This window comes from Staurois parvus, unplaced genomic scaffold (genome assembly GCF_062004578.1).
Source record: "Staurois parvus isolate SC_StPar_1 unplaced genomic scaffold, SC_StPar_1.0 ptg000022l, whole genome shotgun sequence".
In the NCBI taxonomy this organism is placed as follows: Eukaryota; Metazoa; Chordata; class Amphibia; order Anura; family Ranidae; genus Staurois; species Staurois parvus.
Genome location: NW_028317818.1, coordinates 3,177,160 through 3,200,609, shown reverse-complemented (window position 1 = coordinate 3,200,609; position 23,450 = coordinate 3,177,160). Strand labels below are relative to the sequence as shown.

At 43.5% G+C, this 23,450-nt stretch overlaps 1 protein-coding gene across 1 annotated transcript; it reads right to left on the bottom strand.

Moving 5' to 3' along the window:
- Window positions 1-10,568: 10,568 nt before the first annotated feature.
- LOC149472173 (hemoglobin subunit alpha-5-like) lies at window positions 10,569-13,028 on the bottom strand. Its single transcript, XM_089691931.1, has 3 exons — window positions 12,872-13,028; window positions 10,956-11,160; window positions 10,569-10,779 (listed from the first exon to the last, which is right to left on the bottom strand). The coding sequence occupies exons 1-3, from the start codon at window positions 12,964-12,966 to the stop codon at window positions 10,651-10,653; spliced, it is 429 nt and encodes a 142-aa protein (XP_089548057.1). The 5' UTR covers window positions 12,967-13,028; the 3' UTR covers window positions 10,569-10,650.
- Between the last annotated feature and the right edge of the window lie 10,422 nt (window positions 13,029-23,450).

The window sequence follows — 23,450 nt, the reverse complement described above, 5'->3', positions numbered from 1 at the left end:
TTTGATAAGGTCTGATATAGACGGTAAGGGGGACCCTTCCCAAAAAAACAGCGTGAGTCCACCAGAATTCCATACCAGACTCATGGGCGTTGATTTATGAAAACTGGAGAGTGCTAAATCTGGTGCAGCTATGCATGGTAGCTAATCAGCTTCTAACTTCAGCTTGTTCAATTAAGCTTTGACAATAAAAACCTGGAAAATGATTGGTTTCTCCGCAGAGCTGCTCTGGATTTTGTACTCCCTAGTTTTAGTAAATCACGCCCATAAAGTCTGGTATAAATTTTATGAGGAAACTCCACATGCAAAAAAGAAAAAGAAAAGGTTTCTCCAACAAAATCTTTACAAGACCCTTATCTGAGTACACTGGCAGGCCAAGAAAGGGATTGTGTGGCCCCCCTGCACCATACCAGGCCACATGGAATTCATATGGGGGGTACCTTGCAGGGGTTACCCCCTGGCAAAACCCTTTGCCCCATGTTGATGAAGACAAGAGCTTCTTTCTCACAGCCTGACCTAGTGGTTGTAAGGTGGAATCTTTAAAAATAAGGTCCCCAGACACTAGCCTACACAGGAGGTACATAGTACCCATACTGATTCACAAAAAAATGTAAAGTGAAAATAAAGACAAACTATTTGAAATGCTTAGGATATACATCTATTGTCAATCATGTTGTCCAGTGATGCAGATCAACTTCAATTGTGATGAACAATGAAGTGGCGAGGACCAGAGGTGTCCTTCACTGCAAATATAGTGATGTGATTGTTGGTCAGAATTTTATTTTTCAGCATGTTGGTGGACACACCAGCATGCTGAAAAAGAAAATGCTGATCAACAATCACAGCACTATACTTGCCATGAAGGACACCTTTGGTCCCAGCCACTTCATGAAAACAAAGGGTTGGGGCATAGCTAATGATGTCATTGACCAAATATGGCAGTGAGTACCAGCGCTGCCATGCCCTTAGCTACCAATGACATCACCCAGCCCCATTTATTTGCTAATTGGGAGTCCCCAGTCACGTAAATAAAGGGACAGGGACAGCACTGACATCACTAACCAAATATAACCACATTTTGGCATTGACATTGACGTCACTGGGTGTACCCCGCCATTTTGTTTAAAAAAATGGTGGGATCAGAGCTGCCATTCACTTCAAATGTAGCAATGGGATTGGATGTATCCATGTTGAGTGTATGTGGCCAGGTGCAGGTCCCCCCTCCCTTTATCTGGCCTTCAAAGTTGCACACTCAGATAAGGGTCCGGTTTACATTTTGGAAGAAGAGCCATGCTTTTTTTAAATTGTTTTTGTGTTGGGTTCTAACCTAAAATTCATACCAGACCTGCAGAATCTGGCTGCACAAACATTTTTCTTTGGCAAGTAGTGTATCCTCAAGGATAAGGGTATGATATGTATTTTAGGGGGAAACCCACTCCATTTTTTGTGTGGGGTCCCATTTACATTAAATCAGACCTTCATCAAGGATAGGGGTCTGGTACAGATGAAGGGAATCCCCAGGCCGCTTTGCTTACAAAGAGAAATAAGCAGCCACATCTGTACTTTATCAGCCATTTAAGCTGCACTTTTCTTTCTATGCCAGTTTTCCTTTAGTAGTTTGCAGGGTGTGTTTTCAGTGTTGGGCATCCAGGGCACATGCCCCACATCTCCGGTGGGATGGCCTGGGTCCCTGACACCACAATCCCCCATGCAGCAGCTTGTCACAGATTCCACCAACTGCAGCCACTGATCAGTGTATCCTGGCAGTGTATAGTGTTGTTGTCAGAGTACAATATCCCGCTGGGGGGAATTCCTCTATTCCCATCATTTGGGTGTATGGAAGAATCTGAGGTTTTGTTTTTTTCATTCAGCCCAGTGACTAATCATGTATGGCCAGCTTAACAGACTCCTGCACTACATACACTATATTGTACATTACATACTTCTGACCAAAGCGTCTATTGTTTTAACAGTTGCTGGTTGCTAAGCAGTTCCTGACTATTTTAACCACTTCAATACCGGCCACTTTTACCCCCTTCCTCCCCAGTGCAATTTCCAGCTATCAGCGTTGCCACACTTTGAATGACAATTGTGCGGTCATGCAACACTGTACCCATAAAATTTTTTGATCTTTTTTTTTCATACAAATAGAGCTTTCTTTTGGTTGTATTTAATCACAACTGAGTTTTGCTGCGGCAAACTGAGTAGGAAGTCCCCCCCCCCCGAAGCCATCTGGGACACATCCAATGTCCCAGAGGACAGTGGCCCATGCACAAAGCGCAGCATGCTTGTTACATGCGCAATAGGAAACCAGCAGTGAAAGCTCAAGGCTACACCGCTGGTTTCCCTTAGTTAAGATGGCGGTGCCAGCACTCAACAGCTGATTTAAGAATGTGCGGGTGAGGACACCGCTGGATGCATGGACAGGTAAGTGCCCTAATATTAAAAGTCAGCAGCTACAGTATTTGTAGCTGCTGACTTTTAATTCTTTGGGGGGGAGGTGGCGGGGGCTAGAATTTCGCTTTCATTAAGTAACCTATTGTTTCTGTTTGCTAATCCTCCTGACGTGATTAGTCTTGTGTCAACATTACCGAACCATTGTGGGATGTTTACCTCAATGTGTAATATTTGTTATATTGTTCATGTGGGGACTGCCCCTGTTTTTGAAGTGTATACAAACCTGAATTTCTGTTCAATAAAGTAGATCCTGTTTGCACCTAAGCTAGTGTCGTCTAGTTCTTGGATGCAATTCCCAGCTATAATACCTTGTTCCTGTGTTACAGTGGTGAGGAAGCAGCACTCTGAAAGAGGAACCCAGGCGAGGTGCCATGTAGTCTGTCACAAGTAATATGGTTTTAATATGATTTTTTATTTTTAAACTTTATTTGTATTTTTGCTGTCTTAGCCTCTAACTCTAAAAGTTACCGCCAAAAACATCCACTCTTGATTTAAACAGGAGAATAAAGACATAATACTCACCTCTTGACCGCTAAAAAAATAATTTATGTAACTTCCATACTTGTGGAAAAAGATTTTAATGTGCAGAGGCATGGCGCTCTTTCTACCAACTCATAAAAAGATTTGCTAAGGGGAGAACTTACCTTCCATTAAACACAAAAATAAATACTCCTGCGCCACAGAATATCTATAGCCCCAGGTATAAGATGCTGCTGTGCACTAGTGTAAACACCAAAAATAAAAAACAAAAAGCGCAAATAATACCTATACCAATAAAATAAATCACACTAAATACATAAATGTGAAGAAAAATGCCAATAAATGTGACATTCTCAAATAAAAAAAATATACAATGATAATAATAAATAAATGTGAATGTGCCCAAAGCAATTTAGTGCATAAAAATTATATATAAAAGAATTTAAAAGTCCACAGATCCTTTTCCCAGCCTTCAAAGTGTATAGACAAAAGAAAAAATCTTCTGTACATATGTGCTTCCACCTTCCACCAGTGCAAACCAATATAAACTGCACTCACCAGATAATGGTGAGTAGTAAGCCTTTTAGGAATTTCAGGGATCCCACACCCCTTCTATAACCTCCAGACCTCCATTCCACCATACAGGGCCAGCGTAGTCCTTCCACTCCTTTCTAAATCAGGACCTTCAAACCAGCTCCAGCGTTGTGTCAAAGAGAAAATATCATGTAGTGTAATATTGCCAGACAATCACCAACCCATATAAATGTATATCAAACCACTCACATTTTGCAAATAGAATAAAAGCATATTTTATTATCCTCCTATTCGATTGGAAAGAGACCATAAACTTCCACAAATAGCTCTCAGAGACCTCACAGCTTGACTAGTAGAGGATGACAGTGTGTGATAAAGACAGATCCCAATATGGCCGCTGGAACGCACCGCTCGGCGTGCGCTCCACTCACCGGAAGCTGCGCAGGACGTTCAGATACTGGACCAGAAGTGCGTCGACGCGTTTCGCCCCTTCCACTGGGCGTTTTCAAGACCATTAAAGAATAATCCCAAAAGCATAAAATGTTGATGGGTCAAAAGCTACCTTTTAGTAAGTAACACTTCGATTTATCCATGAGTGTTTGAAACCCACCCCTACCATTTTATTTTTTTTTAAAGATTTAACTTGGGAAACAAATGTCTGGTGTATGTTGGATGTTTGTTTTTTGTTTTCATACATAGGGGTGAGCTTCAGGCTCAAGTTGTTCATAAGTTTGACCTAAACCTAGCCTGTCACAGTTCAGAAAATCGGTGAACAACCTGACCATGAACCTGATTTATTTTTTTAAAAAGTATTTCATTTAGTGGCCATAGCAATACAGCTAGTAAATGACACGACAAATTCTTTCGATGCTGGAATGTAGATAACAACACCTGGGATAACGCGTGATATCTTTGACCAAATATGGTCATGATCATATTTGGTCAATGACATCACCCAGGATCCTCTCCTCTGTGTTTACATTCCAGCAGAGCCAGAGAACTCTCATTAGCAATGGGAGTAGAATCCGGGTAGCATCACTGTAGCAACAGGCCTACATTTTCAGGCATTGCTGTGTGTCATTATATTACTGACATAAATCTACAGTGGTGGGCGACTTGATTGTCCTTGGATATACATTGGGAGACAGTTATTTTTTAAGAGTTTTTATCAAAAAAAAAATCATCCTCTGATTGGCTATCACAGTGATTAGTCACTGTAAAGCCCGCCCCCCGTGTTTTCTCTCTCTGAATGGAGGGGAGAGATATCTCTCTCTCCTTGCAGAGTGTACAAAAAAAATAATAATAATCATTTAAAAAAAAAAAACCTAAATCAAGGTTTGATCTAGGTCAGTGCCAGAGAGTTAGGGTCAGGGTCAAAGGTCAGGGTCAGTATATCTATTACCATTTACCACCAAATGAAAGCCCAAAAGCATAATCCACCTGGATGCACAAAGCAGTTGTGATGATATGTACAGTTTTACTAACACATGTCAAAGCTGCAAAATTTTGCATTAGGCATTAACATTTGTTTTACCTTAGGTGGGAAGGGGTTAATGTCTTATGTAACAAGAGTTTTTTCAATTTCTTTAACTGCTTTAGCTCCACCCCATAGCACAAATACTGCTACAGGGGGGCAGCTATGCACAAAATCACGTGTATATATATATATATATATATTATTATTATTATACAGTATTTATATACCGCTAAAAGGTTTGCTCAGTGCTGTACATTATCGTGGGGGACAGTACATGAGACAATACAGTAACAAAACAGAACACAAGGGATTCAAGGGCCCTGCTCTTTCTATATATATATATATACTGTATATATATGTGATTTTGCATTTCCGGGTAGGGGGCGTGCCCTACCCATGCCACCATTCGCGGCTGTCAATCACCGGGTCCTACCCGGAGATTACTCCCCGGCACCCGGTGATTGCCGAGGATCTCCGATGGGGGGAGGGGAGAACTGTTAGTGAATAAAACAGTTCTCCTCCCTGTCAGCTCGTGCCATGCAAAGCAGTGTACTTACAGTGAAGCACAAACACAGAACATAATGTAAAACGGCACACAGCACACAGTTAACCCTTTGGTCGCCCCACATGTTAACCCCTTCATGCCCAGTGCCATTAGGACAGTTTCATTGCTTTTTATTAGCACTGATCACTGTATTGGTGTCACTGGGGATATCAGTGACACCAAGTCAGTTCCCCCCAGTGTCAGAATGCCCGAATGTCAGTCCCGCTATAAGTTGCTGATCGCCACCATTACTAGTAAAAATGAAAAAAAAAAAAAAATACAAATACAAAGTATATATACCACCATTTGTAAAAGCTAAAACTTTCATGCAAACCAATTAATTTACACGTATTGGGATTTTTTTTGAGCAAAGACATGTAGCAGAATACATTTTGGCCTCAATTTATGATGAAATTTTATTTTTTTTACATTTTTTACTGGACATGTTTAACCACTTCAATACCGGGCACTTATACCCTCTTCCTGCCCAGGCCAATTTTCAGCTTTCAGCGCTGTCGAACTTTGAATGACAATTGCGCGGTCATGCAACACTATACCCATATGCAATTTTTATAATTTTTTTCACACAAATAGAGGTTTCTTTTGGTGCTATTTAATCACCACTGAGTTTTTTATTTTTTGATAAATAAACCAAAAAACACCTGAAACTTTTGAAAAAAAAACCACTTTTCTTCATTTCTGTTAAAACATTTTGCAAATAAATGACATTTCTTCATAAATTTGGGTCAAAATGTACTCTGCTACATTTCTTTGGTGAAAATAATAGTAATAATTGAATTTGTGTTTTTTTCAAATGTTTCTATTTTTTTTTTTGTTTTTTAATTACATTTTTTTTCTTTTTATTATTTTATTTCTCAGCACACTGTGACCAAAGCAATACAATGTTACCATAGTAACATTGAACAACTCTGGGCAAGTGATCAGGATTTTTTTTTTTTTTAAAACATTATGATTGCTAATACCAATGTATTTTGTTGATATTTGCAATCATTGTTACTGAATGAAACTGATTAATTTAGTCTTTTGTTGTGATTAGCTGTGATTGGGCAAAGCTGATCACATGATACAGATGGGCTGTGATTGGCCCTGCCTGTATCATGTGACTGCCTTGACCAGTCACAGCTAACAACATAATTGTGTACAATGGATGGCATGACAGGAAGCCATCCTTTGTATAGAATTAACATGTGATCTGCTGTGATTGGTCACAGAGGTCACATGACACTGGCAACAGGCCGGTGTAGTGATATGTCATCGGCTGTGTCCCAGGACACAGCCAGTGACAGATTGCGCCGCTGCGTAGCCCCGCGGCCGCATGAGTGGTTCATTTTGACAGAACGTCATATGACGCCCAGTCACAACGGCGAGTGTCCCACCTTGCTATCAATCTGCTATGGGCCGGGCAGGAAGGTGTTAATAGCAAAAAGTAAAAAATATTGTTTATTCCTCAAAATTGTCTGTCTTTTTTTTTTTTATACCGCGAAAAATAAAAAATGCACAGGTGATAAAATACCACTGAAAGAAAGCTCTATTTGTGGGGAAAAAAGGATGTAAATTTAATTTGGGTGCAGCGTTGCATGACCACGCAATTGTCAGTTAAAATAACGCTGCGCCTTACCACAAAAAATTGCCTAGTCAGGAAAGGGGGTAAATCCTCCGGAGGGCAAGTGGTTAACAACAAGATGAAAAGTGTTTGGTCAGCCAATCAAAAAGCCCTCCAAGGTTAGTCACTGGAATAAACTCATATATATCAAGGGTAAGTGTTTAGATGTTAAGTGAGAAAATATTATGAAAGGAATTATCTAGGACAGGGGTGGGCAACTGTGGTCCTCCAGCTGTTGGTGAACTACAAGTCCCATCATGCCTCTGCCTTTGGGAGTCATGCTTGTAACTGTCAGTTTTGCAATGCCTCATGGGACTTGTAGTTCTACAACAGCTGGAGGGCCACAGTTGCCCACCCCTGATCTAGGATAAAATATAAATTACAACATGCACGAAAGTCAAGTGCTTGACAGAAGAAGAACTGGGGACTCTGAAGGCTTAGTTTATCATTTTGCATAAACTCTATTGGACTTGTTATCTATTGCTGGATCAAAGAAACACTATACTTTTTGGAAAAGAAACAAGGTTGACTGGGTGGATATTCTTTTAAAGGAGTTTGCACTCTATACACACATCTGCTCACTTCCGTTTCCACAATACTAATAACTATATATTAATCATTAGCTAATTAGTCATTATTAGTTACAACAATTACAACAATAAGAGAGAAGAAAAAGGGGAAGCAGTTCACCTGTTGCAGAAGTAAGTGTAGGGCACGTATCTACATATCATGGGCGTCTGCATGCCCCACAGTCTCCAGTCTCCTGTATTAACACTTAACCCCTTCCAGTCTCCTGTATTAACACTTAACCCCTTCCAGTGCCCCCCCTAGCCCCCTCAATTGCCCCCCAAAACCTTTCAATTTCCCTATATCTTCCTACACTGCTCTCAAGCCCCCTGCACTGTTCCAAATCCACTTGCACCGCCTCCTGCACTGCTCCCATGCATCTTTCAACTGCAGTGCCCCTATTTCCCTGCTGTCTGTTACAGTTCCCTTGAGTGAACCCCAGCCCCCTGCAGTTTTGTCAACCGCCTACCATTCCCCCAACACACACCCCTCAACCACCTGTTCTGTCCCCTACCCCCCTTACAGTGCCTGCAGCCCCCACCAGTGTGTGCATAAGCAGAGGTGTAACTAGAACCTTCAGGGCCCTGTTGCAAGAAACCATAACAGGCCCCCCCCCCTGATTGCTGGCTGGGACCCTTCCCTCTAGGTGAGGGCCCTTCCTTCTAAGCCCAGTGGTGGAACGTCTGGACCCGGTCGCAAGTGCGACCTTTGCGACCCTTGCAATTCTGTCACTGGTGTCAGTAATTTTGTTTATATTATTTTTTAACCATTTAATTTTTTTTTCCTTTTACAATATTAGCTTTGACCGTTTTTTATAGGAACCCCATTGGTCGGCTTTGGTGAGATATCATGGGTTTAAGCAGACCTCTGATGTTTCACCTTTGAAACAGAGAAAAGAGACTCCTCAATCACCTTCTCTTCAGCCTCAGCATCACAGAATGAATGGACAGGAATAGCTCTGTACAGAGCTTCCAGTTCATTCAAAAACTGAATCATAGTAAACATGGTTTCTTATCTTTCAAATATGAATAGACAGAGTCAGTGATCGGTACATATCTCTGACTAACTTCGTCCATTCAGACAAGGAAGGGGCCCTTAAATGACATATTCTTCCCCCCTTCCCCGCTCTCCATCCTGAAACATCCCCCAGCAGCAGCCAGCAGGAGTGGGGAGTGTTGCGGGGGAGGAGTGGGGGCCAGGATGGGGGGGCAGAAGAGAGCACAGGGGCAGCAGAAGAAGCTGAATAGGAGGGGAGATGAGGGCAGAATATAGAGGAACTAATCCCTCCATTTTCATCTTGTAGCCGCTGAATGTCTGTGGGAGGGAGAGGAGGAGAAACAGGCTTTCATGGACTGCAGAAAGAAAATGGAGTGGATCGGTTCCTCTATATGCTGCCCCACCGCCCCTCCTATCCAGTTGTATAGGGGAGCCGCTTGGGCCCCCTGGAGCATAGGGCCGGTTCACAATTGTGACCTCTGCACCCCTGTAGTTACACTTCTGTGTATAGGAAGAGGAAGGGCACAAGGGAGAAGACTTAAAAATGTTACGTCTGGTCCTGATTCTGGGAGTAATTCTCAGAAGGTGCTCTTCTGTATATAGATGCTGCACAGTACCATCTCTTTTATTGTATTTGCTGGATGCAGTTATCAATTCTATTTTAGATTTTGTGGGTGCACTTTGCTCAGTAGTGTTCCTCCTATTTATAATGGTCTGTGTAGTTCTCAGTAACTGTATTTATTTTGTAATTATGGACATTGTATATCAACATCACATTGCAGTCTGTTTTGAATGCAGAGTAGGAGCAAAGGTATAGATCTGAGAACAGCTGATGGAGCTATTTATAAAGGTACCGCTATGCCCACATGCCTGTAAAATGGGAAGATTAACTTTAGATTTAATATTATTGCTCATAGTTGTAGGTATACATCTTATTACTTGTGAAAGAATTTGTTTTGTAATAAATTGCACTTTTTAATTTTGTATTCTTTCAAACATGATTTCAAAGCCTCTGTTTTTAATGCAGAGGTTTTAATGCAAATTGTGTAATTTATTTTTTGTTGGCAAACTAGTAAGTGTGCTGGGCAGTTGCCATTTTTGTTTAGTTTGCTGGAATTGGTGGAGGGACATATTGGAAGCTTTCAACTGTCATGATGCAGTACTGGGCGTCTGGCATGTCCTGTGTCTTTGAAGAGGAATAGGCTACCTCAAGGTATAACTGCCCTTAATTCATCCATTGGTATATATGCTTCAATGTGGAGGCTCTCATAGACTAGAGTTAGGACCACACTATACTGATGGACCTTGACAAGGCAATGTGGCTTCCACATATATTTGCAAGTCATTGCTCTTTGGATTCTGTCATTAAGTAGTATTCATCATTAGAATTCTAGCAAGACAGTTATGTTAGTGGGGGCTAGTTTTTATAAGTAACAACATTTAATTTTGTCTGAATTGTACATTCTAAAGGCAGGCACATGTCAGTAGTGAGCATAATACACAATGGAATGGATTTGCTAAAGCAATATAGCATGTTCACTTTGTATATGTTCATTTTGCTTAGTAAATGAGATGAAATGATGTTTACTTCAGATATAAAGTCCTGTTTTTTTTTACCTTACACATGATTAGCTTAACCTATACTAAGACCAAAGACAGTACACTTTTGCAGAGTGAAGCTTTTATGTTCAATTGCTGGCATTGCAAATATTTAAATAATCAACCAGTTTTGCAATGATACTCTTCCACACACATTTACAAAGTAAGTTTGTGTTTTGCTCTAGTTTTTCTGTTTGTAAGGAATGTAAACTGTATGGCCCAGAGATAAACAAAAAAAAGACAACTAACTAAACAAAGAAATCTGGTAAAATGGAATAACATGGACACATGTGAACTGATCAAATTAAGTTTATTGTAAAATGTGACACAAGTTAAGTTGTTTTAGGACCAGGTATCACATCAAAATGATCCAGCTTATCTGTACCTGGAAACCAGGACAGAAGACACAGCAGAGATGAATTTGTCCCAGGCAGCGTGGGCAGGAGCATTAAACTCCTTGGGGAAGTGGACAGCCAGAGTCACCTGGATGCAGTGAGACAGCAGCTACAAGAGAGAATACAAAACAGTTTATTATGAATACTGGAAATCAGCTTTTTAACAACTGACTTCAACTTAGCTTTGTATTAGATATTTTACTTTCTATTATTTTCATTTATTATCTGTATCATTCTATCATCAATATTCATGAACCACTATAAAAATGCTGATTTAGAACTTACTCTGAAGTTGCCAGGGTCAACTCTCAGGTTCTGAGCATGGAGGTCACTCAGGGCAGAGAGAGCACCGTCAAGATCATTCATGTGACTGGCGGCATTTCCGATAGCATTGACAACCTTGCCACCATGCCTGCGGAGATCCTTGGAGTTATGGCTCATATCAAAATGGCTGAAGTAGGTCTTGGTCTGAGGGAAGCTGAGGAACATCCTGAAGAAAAAAGAAATAAGGCCTTTAAATGTATGAATGGCAATGTATTAAGCTTATATAATAGCATAAAGTAATAATTGTATACATAAAGTACATACATTGATTAAACCCAGGACCCTGCATTCACTATACCTGGTCTCCCACAGTACACAGAACATGGAAATGAAATTATTTTAGTAAATGTAAACTGCTAAATACCTTTTCTCATCAGCAGTCAGATCAGTTTTCTGACTTCTGTCCAGCAGAGCACTGGTTACAGCTTGTAGGAGGAGTTTTCATTCTCCTCTCACAATCTTATGAGATTGCATGACCCCTGACCCTCTGTCTGGACAGTGCTGATTGGCCCTGTGCTGATCACATGCACTATCCCAAGAAAAAAAACTCTTTAGCAATACACACCAAACTGAGTATGTGCAACTTGCCCCCAAGGCTCTGTTCTATCAGGAGATTAGCTGGGGACAGTGGAAGAAGGGGAGGATCAGAGAAGACAGGATTAAACTTCCTTTTTACACAATACAGATGATTAACACCTTAAATAATTAGCAAATATTACAATCACCACAAATCAGCTGTTCTTTTTTTCCCTAACTCCTTTTGTTTTTCAACCAGGTGCACATCTTTCCAATAGCTCCCAGTAGCAGTCCATTTTCTGTTTGAAAGTTTAGAAGGGGTGGATACCACTTCTGCAATCCACCCCTCTCTCTGTCCCTCCTTCCTTGGGAGATGTGGCTGAGCTTCCTGCACAAGCGCACATCCAAGCAGCAAACTAGAGTGAGCATGTTGGTCACATGGCTCTGTTTTCATGGTAATATGACATCACACAGAAAAAACAAAAGCTGCTTGGCAAGATAGTAAAGATTGTGCAGTCTAATTCACTGGTGAGACAGAAGTAGCATAGGCATGTTCGGATCTGGGGGGTTTCCCTCCTCCCCCCTCCCTTCCGTGGATACTGTGGCCGCTGAGTTACTCCTCCCATCCTGCCACTGCACACAGGACACTCATCAGAGCTCCTCCTGCACAAAGCCTGCATGTGTATAGTATTTTACAGACACAGCCTCGATCTCTACAGTGTATAGCTGCCTGCTCTGCCCTTTCAAATTCTCAGATCAGAACGGCTGTGCTGCATAGCAGGCAGTTATCCAGTGTACAGATCCAGGCTGTATCTGTAAACACACAGTAGATACTCATACACAGCGCTTTCAGCGACTTCTCTTAACTTAAAGTCACTGAAGTGCTGCTATTGCTGCTGGATTCTGTGTGCTCAGATCAGAACAGCCTGAAAGGGAAGAGGAAGGGGTGAGATGTGAGAGGAGCAGAGAGAGCTGTGTGAACTCTCAGGAGCAGCAGAGAGCAGACATCAATCACACAGAGGGGAGGAAAGTGGGTGGATCCCCGCTAGAATGGCGGCATGACACTCCAGAGAAGACAGTAGCCCCTCCCACAGGCAATTAACTCTATTTTAACAATGTGCAGTTCTCAGAGGGCTGGAAAGATTTTTAGGTATTAGCAGCTCACATACAATAGGTATAAGCTACAAAAAAGGAAACCCATACTTCTCTTTTAATATCTGTAAATACATTTTTAACAAAAATCTGAATAAAAAAATGAAGCACATAGGTCCTTTAACTAAGCACAAGAATTATGGAAAAGACTTGTAAAGGTAAATAATTCTATAACATTACCGTAACTGATTACTAAATGTATTATTTACCTCTCCAGAGCCTCTGCTCCGATGTCCTCAGCATGGCCAGACACCTTGCCCCAGACGGACTTGATGGCGGCCTTCTCAGCTTCGGAGAATGTCATGATTGGTTCAGGTTAGTACAGATGAACTGGTCAGTCCCTACAGAGTTGAGAGCTACTGCACTTTTAAAGAAAACAGATTTCAACTATGGATAATGTAAGTGTCTTGCCATTGGCTACATTTTTAGTCACACCAATTCCCTTATCTTAAAAAAATAATGATGTTAGGAATTCATAGCTGCTGATACAATGCAATATCTTTTTATCTCTCTATACAGTGCTTACAGTATGTAAAATACAGCACACAATGCATAATGATAATAGACAAGTCTGATAACAATACGATAACCATATGTGACTGCTAAATTAGCTGAACAACAAGGCATTGCCTGAAAACGCACATCATGTTTTTCTCTAACATTTAAGTTATTAGTGAAGACGTTACACTTATATTATTTGCCATCGTTTTTTAGTTCTTAGAATCCTGGGCTCATAAAGGATAATGCTCCAAGTCTAAAGATAGCTCAATGTTAATTTGTATTTTGCCAAAATAGCACAAATGGACAGATGTGTATGAGTAGGACAAAGATTCATATATAATATCTGAAAACTGAACTTTGGATAGAAATCTAGGAATTTAAAGAACACATTTGCTTTCAGTTTTTAATAAAGTGGGGCAAGGTGGGACCTGTAAGGTTTTAATACTATTTGTGACTCCTTTGTGTCCTTTTTTTTCCTGTGAGACCAGAAATGTCACAGGAACAGGAGGATAAAAAAACAACAAAATAAAAAACTGCATATGCTCTAAACTTCATCCCCATTGGAGAGAGGAAAAATCTCACCGACAGAAATAAAAACTTGACAGCAGATTTAATAAAAAAATAATAGAAACAATGATAAATTATTTACAAAAATATATTAAAAACATATAAAAGTCAATAATCAAAAACAAAATCAAGAACTGAAATTATGTCAGAATGATACAATTACTCATTAGAAACATATCATTAAACACTTTTAAACTTAAACTAAACTTTTGAAAAGTATAAATTGTAATTTTGTAAGTAAGCTTTGTTTATATCTCTTCATGTCCAGCACTTTCACACAGAACCAAAGTTATGATTTTATGTGTACTTCTACCAGAACATATTGTTATGGGTTTATGTTGTAATCAAACCCATACATATGTATTTAGAAGAGATAAATGGATCAGCTTTGCATCTAAATTTCTTGTTCACACTACAAAGTGCATTATAACACATGTTACTCTGATTTACTGTGAATTTGTTACAACGTGTTGTCATTCATTATTAATTGCACTCCAACCTACATATAGAATGCATTGCAGCACACCTGTACCAAAGAGCATTGCAATATACAGATGCAAATGCTCTGGGTAATGTGGTGCACTGGATTTTGAAGAATAAAGCAGGATCTATTTTTCATGCATTCGTGTACATTCACAGCCAATTCAAAATACGTTGCCTAACACAACGAACCTTAATGCACAAAAAAAGAGTGAACTGCATGATGGTCTGAATAGGCCCTATACCTTAAAGTATGAGCGGGAAGATTACTTAGTCCAAGTTGTATTTATTAAGATTTATTTCCTTGTCATTTTAAGTGTTAATGGTTACAGATTTATGAGACTAAAGCCGGCAATACACCATTGGATTTTTTCCATTCACCCTGCAGGCTGAACAAAATTAAATCTAACAGACACCCCCATCCATGCTATACAGCACAGATGGGTGAATCTCTCGCTGTGGCTATGGTACTTTTACAGCCAGCATGGATGACTATCAAACTACCTGAACATGAGCTGCATGTGACTGGATGTATATGGTATTCAGCTGACAATTTTTCTCCAGGTTCCTTCAATTTTGCAATAGAGAGATGTCGGCCAGGAGGTGTACATGGCAAGCTTTAGGATGGCTATGGAGAGACAGGTATCACCTGGGTAACAGCATACAAGAAAATATCTATCTGACCGTGTGAAGAATAAACACGCTCTTCACCTGATGCTAATATTTGCAGATTCCACATCACTCTTCAGTACAGATTACATTGCTGTGCTCCTTTTGACTATTTTCATGAACTATTTTATTTTATTTTTAACTAAGTTTTTGGCTATTATGATGAACCACTGGTATTTATACTATACTAATATATACTAATTCACTGACCTGCAAAACGTATACACATCAGGAAAGTCAGTATATTCAGAAGTGCTTATCTGCATAATAGTTTTGGGTTGGTGGCAAATTGTTAGCAATGGTAGCTTTCATATTATTTTCCTCAAGTTCAACATTTTGCAAAATAAAACACCAGAACATATTTTACAGTACATAGACTTTCCCTGGTTGTTTCAATCACCTTAAAAAAGCTGCTGGCTTTTAAAAAACATGTATTGCACAGATATGAGGTCTATCTGGCTTAAATTATTTTGCCTAAAACATAAAAAGAGATTTTAGCAAAAAAGAATTAGTTAGTATTGATGAAGATTGCAATGACTCCTTCTCCAAGGAGTATAGAAGAACATTATATAGTTGCTCTATTGAAAGCAGTGATTATATGTATTTATTAAATGTTTAATCGGGTTTCTGAATGAAGCTTGATTTTTTAACTTCTTAACCTCCTTGGCGGTATTCCCGAGTGTAGCTCGGGGTAACACTTCAGTACCACAAACGGTAACCCCGAGCTACACTCGGGAATACCATGCGGCACTGCTCCGGCATGTGTTCTTCACTTACCTTACCCTGCACTCCCACGATGTCCCCCCTGCAGCATCCCCGGCCATCTCCTCCGGCCGATGCCGGCATCCGGCTTCTGTGTCCTGTCCCTGTGACGTCGGGACATACAGGCGCCGCTGGCGGCGGGAAATTTAAAAATTTTAAAAGATGTCTTTTTTTTTTTTTTTACATTTTACATAGTAAAACATTGCTGTCTCAACCAATTTCACATACATCTTGTCCCTAATGCTTTGTCCTGCACCCTGCCTGCATTTTTACTGTTCTTTCTGCCTGGAAACTGAGAAATGTCCATGGCGTCCAAAAAGCATCCCTTTAGGTCAAAAGCGGTTTAGATCAGCTAGGAGAACAGCGATAGTAAATCAGAACCACTTGCAGAATTGAGTGATAATGAATCGTGGGGAAATTCGTCATCAGACACTGAAAGCGATTTTGCGACTTTTCTCAGCAATGTGCTAACTTGGCGCTATATTTCACATTTCAGTGTTTTTGGTTTGATTATATTATTGAATTAAATGTATTATTATTATATTATTATTTTTTATGAATATTTATTAAATTATAATTTATGATTACGCGTTTCAAATTTTATCCTACCCAGGATGTTTACTAGACTCTTTTTCGGACAGATTTCAGGGAGTTATTCCTAAATTAAAGGCCTACAATAAAAAAAATACATATTTCCATGCAAAAAAATGGTACCGCTTTTGGTATAAAATTCCTGACATAATCATACCGCCAGGGAGGTTAATAAATGAAAGAGTCCCAATCTCCAAGAGCAAGATCATCCAATACTAATGGCAAATAGCTGGGTACATATCAGGGGCGGATTGACCATTTGGAAACTCGGGCACTGCCTAAGGGCCTGAGGTCAGTAGGGGGCCCCTTGAGCTTTGACCGTTTTTTATAGGAACCCCATTGGTCGGCTTTGGTGAGATATCATGGGTTTAGGCAGACCTCTGATGTTTCACCTTTGAAACAGAGAAAAGAGACTCCTCAATCTCCTTCTCTGCAGCCTCAGCATCACAGAATGAATGGACAGGAATAGCTCTGTACAGAGCTTCCTGTTCATTCAAAAAGTGAATCATAGTCAACATGGTTTCTTATCTTTCAGTTATGAATAGACAGAGTCAGTGATCGGTACATATCTCTGACTAACTTTGTCCATTCAGACAAGGAAGGGGCAGTTAAATTACATATTCTTCCCCCCTTCCCCGCTCTCCATCCTGAAACATCCCCCAGCAGCAGCCAGCAGGAGTGGGGAGTGTTGCGGGGGAGGAGTGGGGGCCAGGATGGGGAGGCAGAAGAGAGCACAGGGGCAGCAGAAGAAGCTGAATAGGAGGTGTGATGGGGGCAGAATATACAGGAATTAATCCCTCCATATTCATCTTGTAGCCGCTGAATGTCTGTGGGAGGGAGAGGAGGAGAAGCAGGCTTTCATGGACTGCAGAAAGAAAATGGATTGAATCGGTTCCTCTATATGCTGCCCCACCACCCCTCCTATCCAGTTGTATAGGGGAGCCTCATCGGCCCCCTGGAGCATAGGGCCGGTTCGCAATTGTGACCTCTGCACCCCTGTAGTTACACTTCTGTGTATAGGAAGAGGAAGGGCACAAGGGAGCTGGCTTCAAAACTTACGTCTGGCCCTGATTCTGGGAGTAATTCTCAGAAGGTGCTCTTCTGTATATAGATGCTGCACAGTACCATCTCTTTTATTGTATTTGCTGGATGTAGTTATCAATTCTATTTTATATTTTTGGGTGCACTTTGCTCAGTAGTGTTCCTCCTATTTATAATGGTCTGTGTAGTTCTCAGTAACTGTATTTATTTTGTAATTATGGACATTGTATATCAACATCACATTGCAGTCTGTTTTGAATGCAGAGTAGGAGCAAAGGAATAGATCTGAGAACAGCTGATGGAGCTATTTATAAAGGTACCGCTATGCCCACATGCCTGTAAAATGGGAAGATTAACTTTAGATTTAATAATATTGCTCATAGTTGTAGCCCCGCGGCCGCATGAGTGGTTAATTTTGACAGAACGTCATATGACGCCCAGTCACAACGGCGAGTGTCCCACCTTGCTATCAATCTGCTATAGGCCGGGCGGGAAGGTGTTAATAGCAAAAAGTAAAAATATTATTTATTCCTCAAAATTGTCGGTCTTTTTTTTTTTCATACCGTGAAAAATAAAAAATGCACAGGTGATAAAATACCAGTGAAAGAAAGCTCTATTTGTGGGGAAAAAAAGACGTAAATTTAATTTGGGTGCAGCGTTGCATGACCGCACAATTGTCAGTTAAAATAACGCTGCGCTTTACCACAAAAAATTGCCTAGTCAGGAAAGGGGGTAAATCCTCCGGAGGGCAAGTGGTTAACAACAAGATCAAAAGTGTTTGGTCAGCCAATCAAAAAGCCCTCCAGGGATAGTCACTGGAATAAACTCGTATATATCAAGGGTAAGTGTTTAGATGTTAAGTGAGAAAATATTATGAAAGGAATTATCTAGGACAGAGGTGGGCAACTGTGGTCCTCCAGCTGTTGGTGAACTACAAGTCCCATCATGCCTCTGCCTTTGGGAGTCATGCGTGTAACTGTCAGTGTCAGGGATCCCCTCGGTCCCCGCCGCGATGGTCCCGGCGCAGGCGCAGTGTGCCGCCCTGTGCTGGGACTCGAGCATTAGGTCCGGGCCGGCCGCGGCGTTCGAGTTCGCGCATGCGCAGTAGAAGCCGCGGCCGCCCGCTGGGCACCAATGGCAGCGCAGGGCGGGATATTTAAATGGCCCTGAGCTGTCATTCAGTGCCTTCTGGTCTTACCTGTATCCTGTATCTGCGAACCTGTGAATTGTAAGTTGCTGACCCGGATTGTGCATGACCTTGCTGTATTTCTCCTGCCCTGACCCTTGCTTTGCCTGACCTCTCTCTTGAATGCCCCCTATTGGATCTGACCTGCTGTTGCTGACCTGGCATGTGACCCGACTATTCTCTGCCCGCTGCCTTGTACCGTACCGTCCTCCCTGTTACCGACCCGGCTTGTCTGACCCCGCACCTGCTCAGCCATCCATCCATCCATCCGTCCATCCCTCCCAGTGGGGTCTCCTGACCTCCTCATATCAGGCTCTTCCCCGCAGGAGCCCTCGGCGAATACCACTACCACTAACGGGTTTGCCCAGTAGTCACGACCTGGTCTCGGGGGGCTCCAAGTCCATCCCCACCATCAGGGGCCCTGGTGAACAAGCACCCTGGGACTTAGACTCCGTGCTCTGGAAACACCTATTTAGTGGAGTGCTAGTGGTACCGCCGGATGGTCCCTTACAGTACCAGAAGGCCATGACGGAGCCTCGAGGAGGACCCTCCCCGCTGGAGGAAGTTTGTAGGCACCTGGCTTCCTTGACGCAAGCTGTAAACGTATTACAGGACAGGTGTTTACAGATTGAAAATCGGTTCCAGGCCTGCACGATATCTGCCCCTGCACCACAGGCCCCGACCCCTGCACCTCCGCCCGTAGAGGCCCCTGGGCCTGCTTCAGGGGCCCCCGCATCACTTCCTATGGCCGAACCCCGGGTACCCCTACCGGAGCGTTTTCACGGGGACCGCACACGCTTCAGGTCGTTCCGTGAATCCTGCCTTCTCTATTTTGAGTTGCAACCTCGTACCTTTTTGACGGAATCAGTAAAGGTGGGGTTTGTCATCTCCCTCCTGCAGGGTGAACCCCAAGACTGGGCCCACCGACTGAGAGGGAACAATGACCCCCACCTAGGCTCAGTTAATGTTTTTTTTGACGCAATGGCCATCTTATATGATGACCCACAGCGGGCAGCTTCGGCCGAAGCTACCATTTACACACTCCGGCAGGGCCGACGGGCGGCGGAGGAGTACGCCTCTGACTTTAGGCGTTGGATGGGGGACACACGCTGGAACGAGTTTGCCCTTGTGCACCAGTTCCGCATGGACCTGTCAGAGGCCCTGAAAGACGAGCTCGCCCGGGTAGAAATGCCTGAGGCGCTTGAAGACTTAATTGCACTAACCATCAAGATTGACCGAAGACTGCGGGAACGCAGGTTTGAGAGGTCCGGTCAGGGTCGAGGAGGTACCTGGGGGTCTTTCCAGGGTCACAGCCAATCCACTAGGCCACAGTTCCTGAACCCACCACCGGAGGATACTCCTGAACCCATGCAGCTAGACCTGGCGCGACCTAAGCTATCTCCAGAGGAACGCCAGCGCAGACGCTCCCAGAACCTATGCCTCTACTGTGGTGAAGCTGGTCACATGGTACGATCCTGCCCGCAGAAACTGAGTAAGTGCACCTCTTCTTCCTTATCTGTTGGCGATGTTCATTCTTCCCAATACTTAGTTGTACCCCTCTCCTTTCAGCTGCCAGAAAGGACCGTGGAAGTGACAGCCATTATTGACTCAGGGGCATGCAGCTGTTTTGTAGATATTAATTTTGCTCACCAGCAGGGTATTCCCCTCCAAACAAAAGAAAAGGGGTTCAACATATTTCTGGCCGATGGGTCCCGGATAAGATCAGGGGTGGTTAACCAGGAGACCCCTTCCATTTCTACCACCATTGCCAGCCAACACCAGGAACTCCTCCGCTTTGATGCCATCGCATCACCCCTTTTTCCAGTCATTCTGGGGCTTCCGTGGTTACGGGCTCATAACCCCCAGATTGACTGGGAAACCAGGGTAGTCTCGTTCCCTTCCTCATACTGTCGGGAACACTGCCGCACTTCGGGCCCGGGGGTTCCCCAGGTCCTTGTGTGCTCAGAGGGGGATGCCGACTTAAGGCAGGTCATTCCTGCAGCCTACCATGAATTCCTTGATGTATTCAGTAAACGGGGAGCAGATACTCTACCCCCCCACCGCCCGTATGACTGTCCTATCGACCTGTTACCTGGCTCAGAGATCCCTTTCGGGCGGATCTTCCCCCTTTCGGAGCTCGAATTGGGGGCCCTGAGGGAATACATTGAGGACAGCCTGCAGAAGGGATTCATCCGCCCCTCTACCTCTCCGGCAGGGGCAGGGATTTTCTTTGTAGAAAAAAAGGACAAGACCTTGAGACCGTGTATTGATTACCGGGAATTGAATAGAGTTACAATCAAAAACCGTTACCCCCTGCCATTGGTACCAGAGTTATTCCAGAGTTTAAAGGCGGCAGTGGTGTTCACAAAACTGGACTTAAGGGGAGCGTACAACCTGGTTCGCATAAGGGAGGGGGACGAGTGGAAAACGGCATTCCGCACCCGCTTCGGCCACTTCGAATATCTGGTCATGCTGTTCGGTCTGTGCAATGCACCGGCCACCTTCCAACACTTTGTGAACGACATTTTTAGGGATTTCCTGGATGTCTTTGTTATAGTCTACTTAGACGATATTTTGATTTTTTTACCTTCCTCCCGGACTTGGTCGCTGAATGCCCAATTCCGGCAACACAGGATACATTGACGTTCTTCTCCTCGAACAACAAGAAGCTACAGGAAGCCCTAATTCGGGCCCAAGATGACTACAAGAGGGCATTCAACAAGAGACGAAGGGGAGATCTGGTGTTGCGACCCGGTGAGAAGGTTTGGTTGTCTACTTCTAACTTAAAGATGCTTTGCCCCCCAAAGAAATTAGGCCCTAAATTTATAGGACCCTTTTGCGTTAAGCGGATGGTCAACGAGGTGGCCTACGAACTTGTCCTCCCTGACACACTCAAGATCCACCCAGTCTTCCATGTGTCCCTGCTGAAGCCAGTAGTCCCGGATACCTTCCCTGAACGAGAATCTAGGCCTCCGCAGGCCATATCGGTAGAAGGGGAAGAGGAATTTGAGGTGGAATCGATCTTGTAGTGCCGAAGGAGGGGGGGCCAGACCCAATTCCTAATCAAATGGAAGGGCTATGGCCCTGAGGACAATTCTTGGGAACCAGCCCATAATGTCCATGCACCTAGACTTGTCCGGAGGTTCTTTCGCGATCACCCGTGGTGGAGAGATCGGGTGGGCATCCGGAGGTTGCCCGTAGGGGGGGGGCAATGTCAGGGATCCCCTCGGTCCCCGCCGCGATGGTCCCGGCGCAGGCGCAGTGTGCCGCCCTGTGCTGGGACTCGAGCATTAGGTCCGGGTCGGCCGCGGCGTTCGAGTTCGCGCATGCGCAGTAGAAGCCGCGGCCGCCTGCTGGGCACCAATGGCAGCGCAGGGCGGGATATTTAAATGGCCCTGAGCTGTCATTCAGTGCCTTCTGGTCTTACCTGTATCCTGTATCTGCGAACCTGTGAATTGTAAGTTGCTGACCCGGATTGTGCTTGACCATGCTGTATTTCTCCTGCCCTGACCCTTGCTTTGCCTGACCTCTCTCTTGAATGCCCCCTATTGGATCTGACCTGCTGTTGCTGACCTGGCGTGTGACCCGACTATTCTCTGCCCGCTGCCTTGTACCGTACCGTCCCCCCTGTTACCGACCCGGCTTGTCTGACCCCGCACCTGCTCAGCCATCCATCCGTCCATCCCTCCCAGTGGGGTCTCCTGACCTCCTCATATCAGGCTCTTCCCCGCAGGAGCCCTCGGCGAATACCACTACCACTAACGGGTTTGCCCAGTAGTCACGACCTGGTCTCGGGGGGCTCCAAGTCCATCCCCACCATCAGGGGCCCTGGTGAACAAGCACCCTGGGACTTAGACTCCGTGCTCTGGAAACACCTATTTAGTGGAGTGCTAGTGGTACCGCCGGATGGTCCCTTACAGTCAGTTTTGCAATGCCTCATGGGACTTGTAGTTCTACAACAGCTGGAGGGCCACAGTTGCCCACCCCTGATCTAGGATAAAATATAAATTACAACATGCACGAAAGTCAAGTGCTTGACAGAAGAACTGGGGACTCTGAAGGCTTAGTTTATCATTTTGCATAAACTCTATTGGACTTGTTATCTATTGCTGGATCAAAGAAACACTATACTTTTTGGAAAAGAAACAAGGTTGACTGGGTGGATATTCTCTTGAAGGAGTTTGCACTCTATACACACATCTGCTCACTTCCGTTTCCACAATACTAATAACTATATATTAATCATCAGCTAATTAGTCATTATTAGTTACAACAATTACAACAATAAGAGAGAAGAAAAAGGGGAAGCAGTTCACCTGTTGCAGAAGTAAGTGTAGGGCACGTATCTACATATCATGGGCGTCTGCATGCCCCACAGTCTCCAGTCTCCTGTATTAACACTTAACCCCTTCCAGTCTCCTGTATTAACACTTAACCCCTTCCAGTGCCCCCCCTAGCCCCCTCAATTGCCCTCCAAAACCTGTCAATTTCCCTATATCTTCCTACACTGCTCTCAAGCCCCCTGCACTGTCCCAAATCCACTTGCACAGCCTCCTGCACTGCTCCCATGCATCTTTCAACTGCAGTGCCCCTATTTCCCTGCAGTCTGTTACAGTTCCCTTGAGTGAACCCCAGCCCCCTGCAGTTTTGTCAACCCGCCTACCATTCCCCCAACACACACCCCTCAACCACCTGTTCTGTCCCCTACCCCCCTTACAGTGCCTGCAGCCCCCACCAGTGTGTGCATAAGCAGAGGTGTAACTAGAACCTTCAGGGCCCTGTTGCAAGAAACCATGAAGGCCCCCCCCCGATCGCTGGCTGGGGCCCTTCCCTCTAGATGAGAGCCCTTCCCTCTAAGCCCAGTAGTGGAACGTCTGGACCCGGTTGCAAGTGCGACCTCTGCGACCCTTGCAATTCTGTCACTGGTGTCAGTATTTTTGATTATATTATTTTTTAACCATTTAATTTTTTTTTTCCTTTTACAATATTAG

Coding starts and splice junctions, on each gene's coding strand:
- LOC149472173 (XM_089691931.1), bottom strand. CDS start 12,966: ATGACATTCTCCGAAGCTGAGAAGGCCGCCATCAAGTCCGTCTGGGGC. Junction 11,161..12,871: donor GGAGCAGAGGCTCTGGAGAG/GTAAATAATACA, acceptor TTTTTTCTTCAG/GATGTTCCTCAGCTTCCCTC. Junction 10,780..10,955: donor TTGACCCTGGCAACTTCAGA/GTAAGTTCTAAA, acceptor TCTCTCTTGTAG/CTGCTGTCTCACTGCATCCA.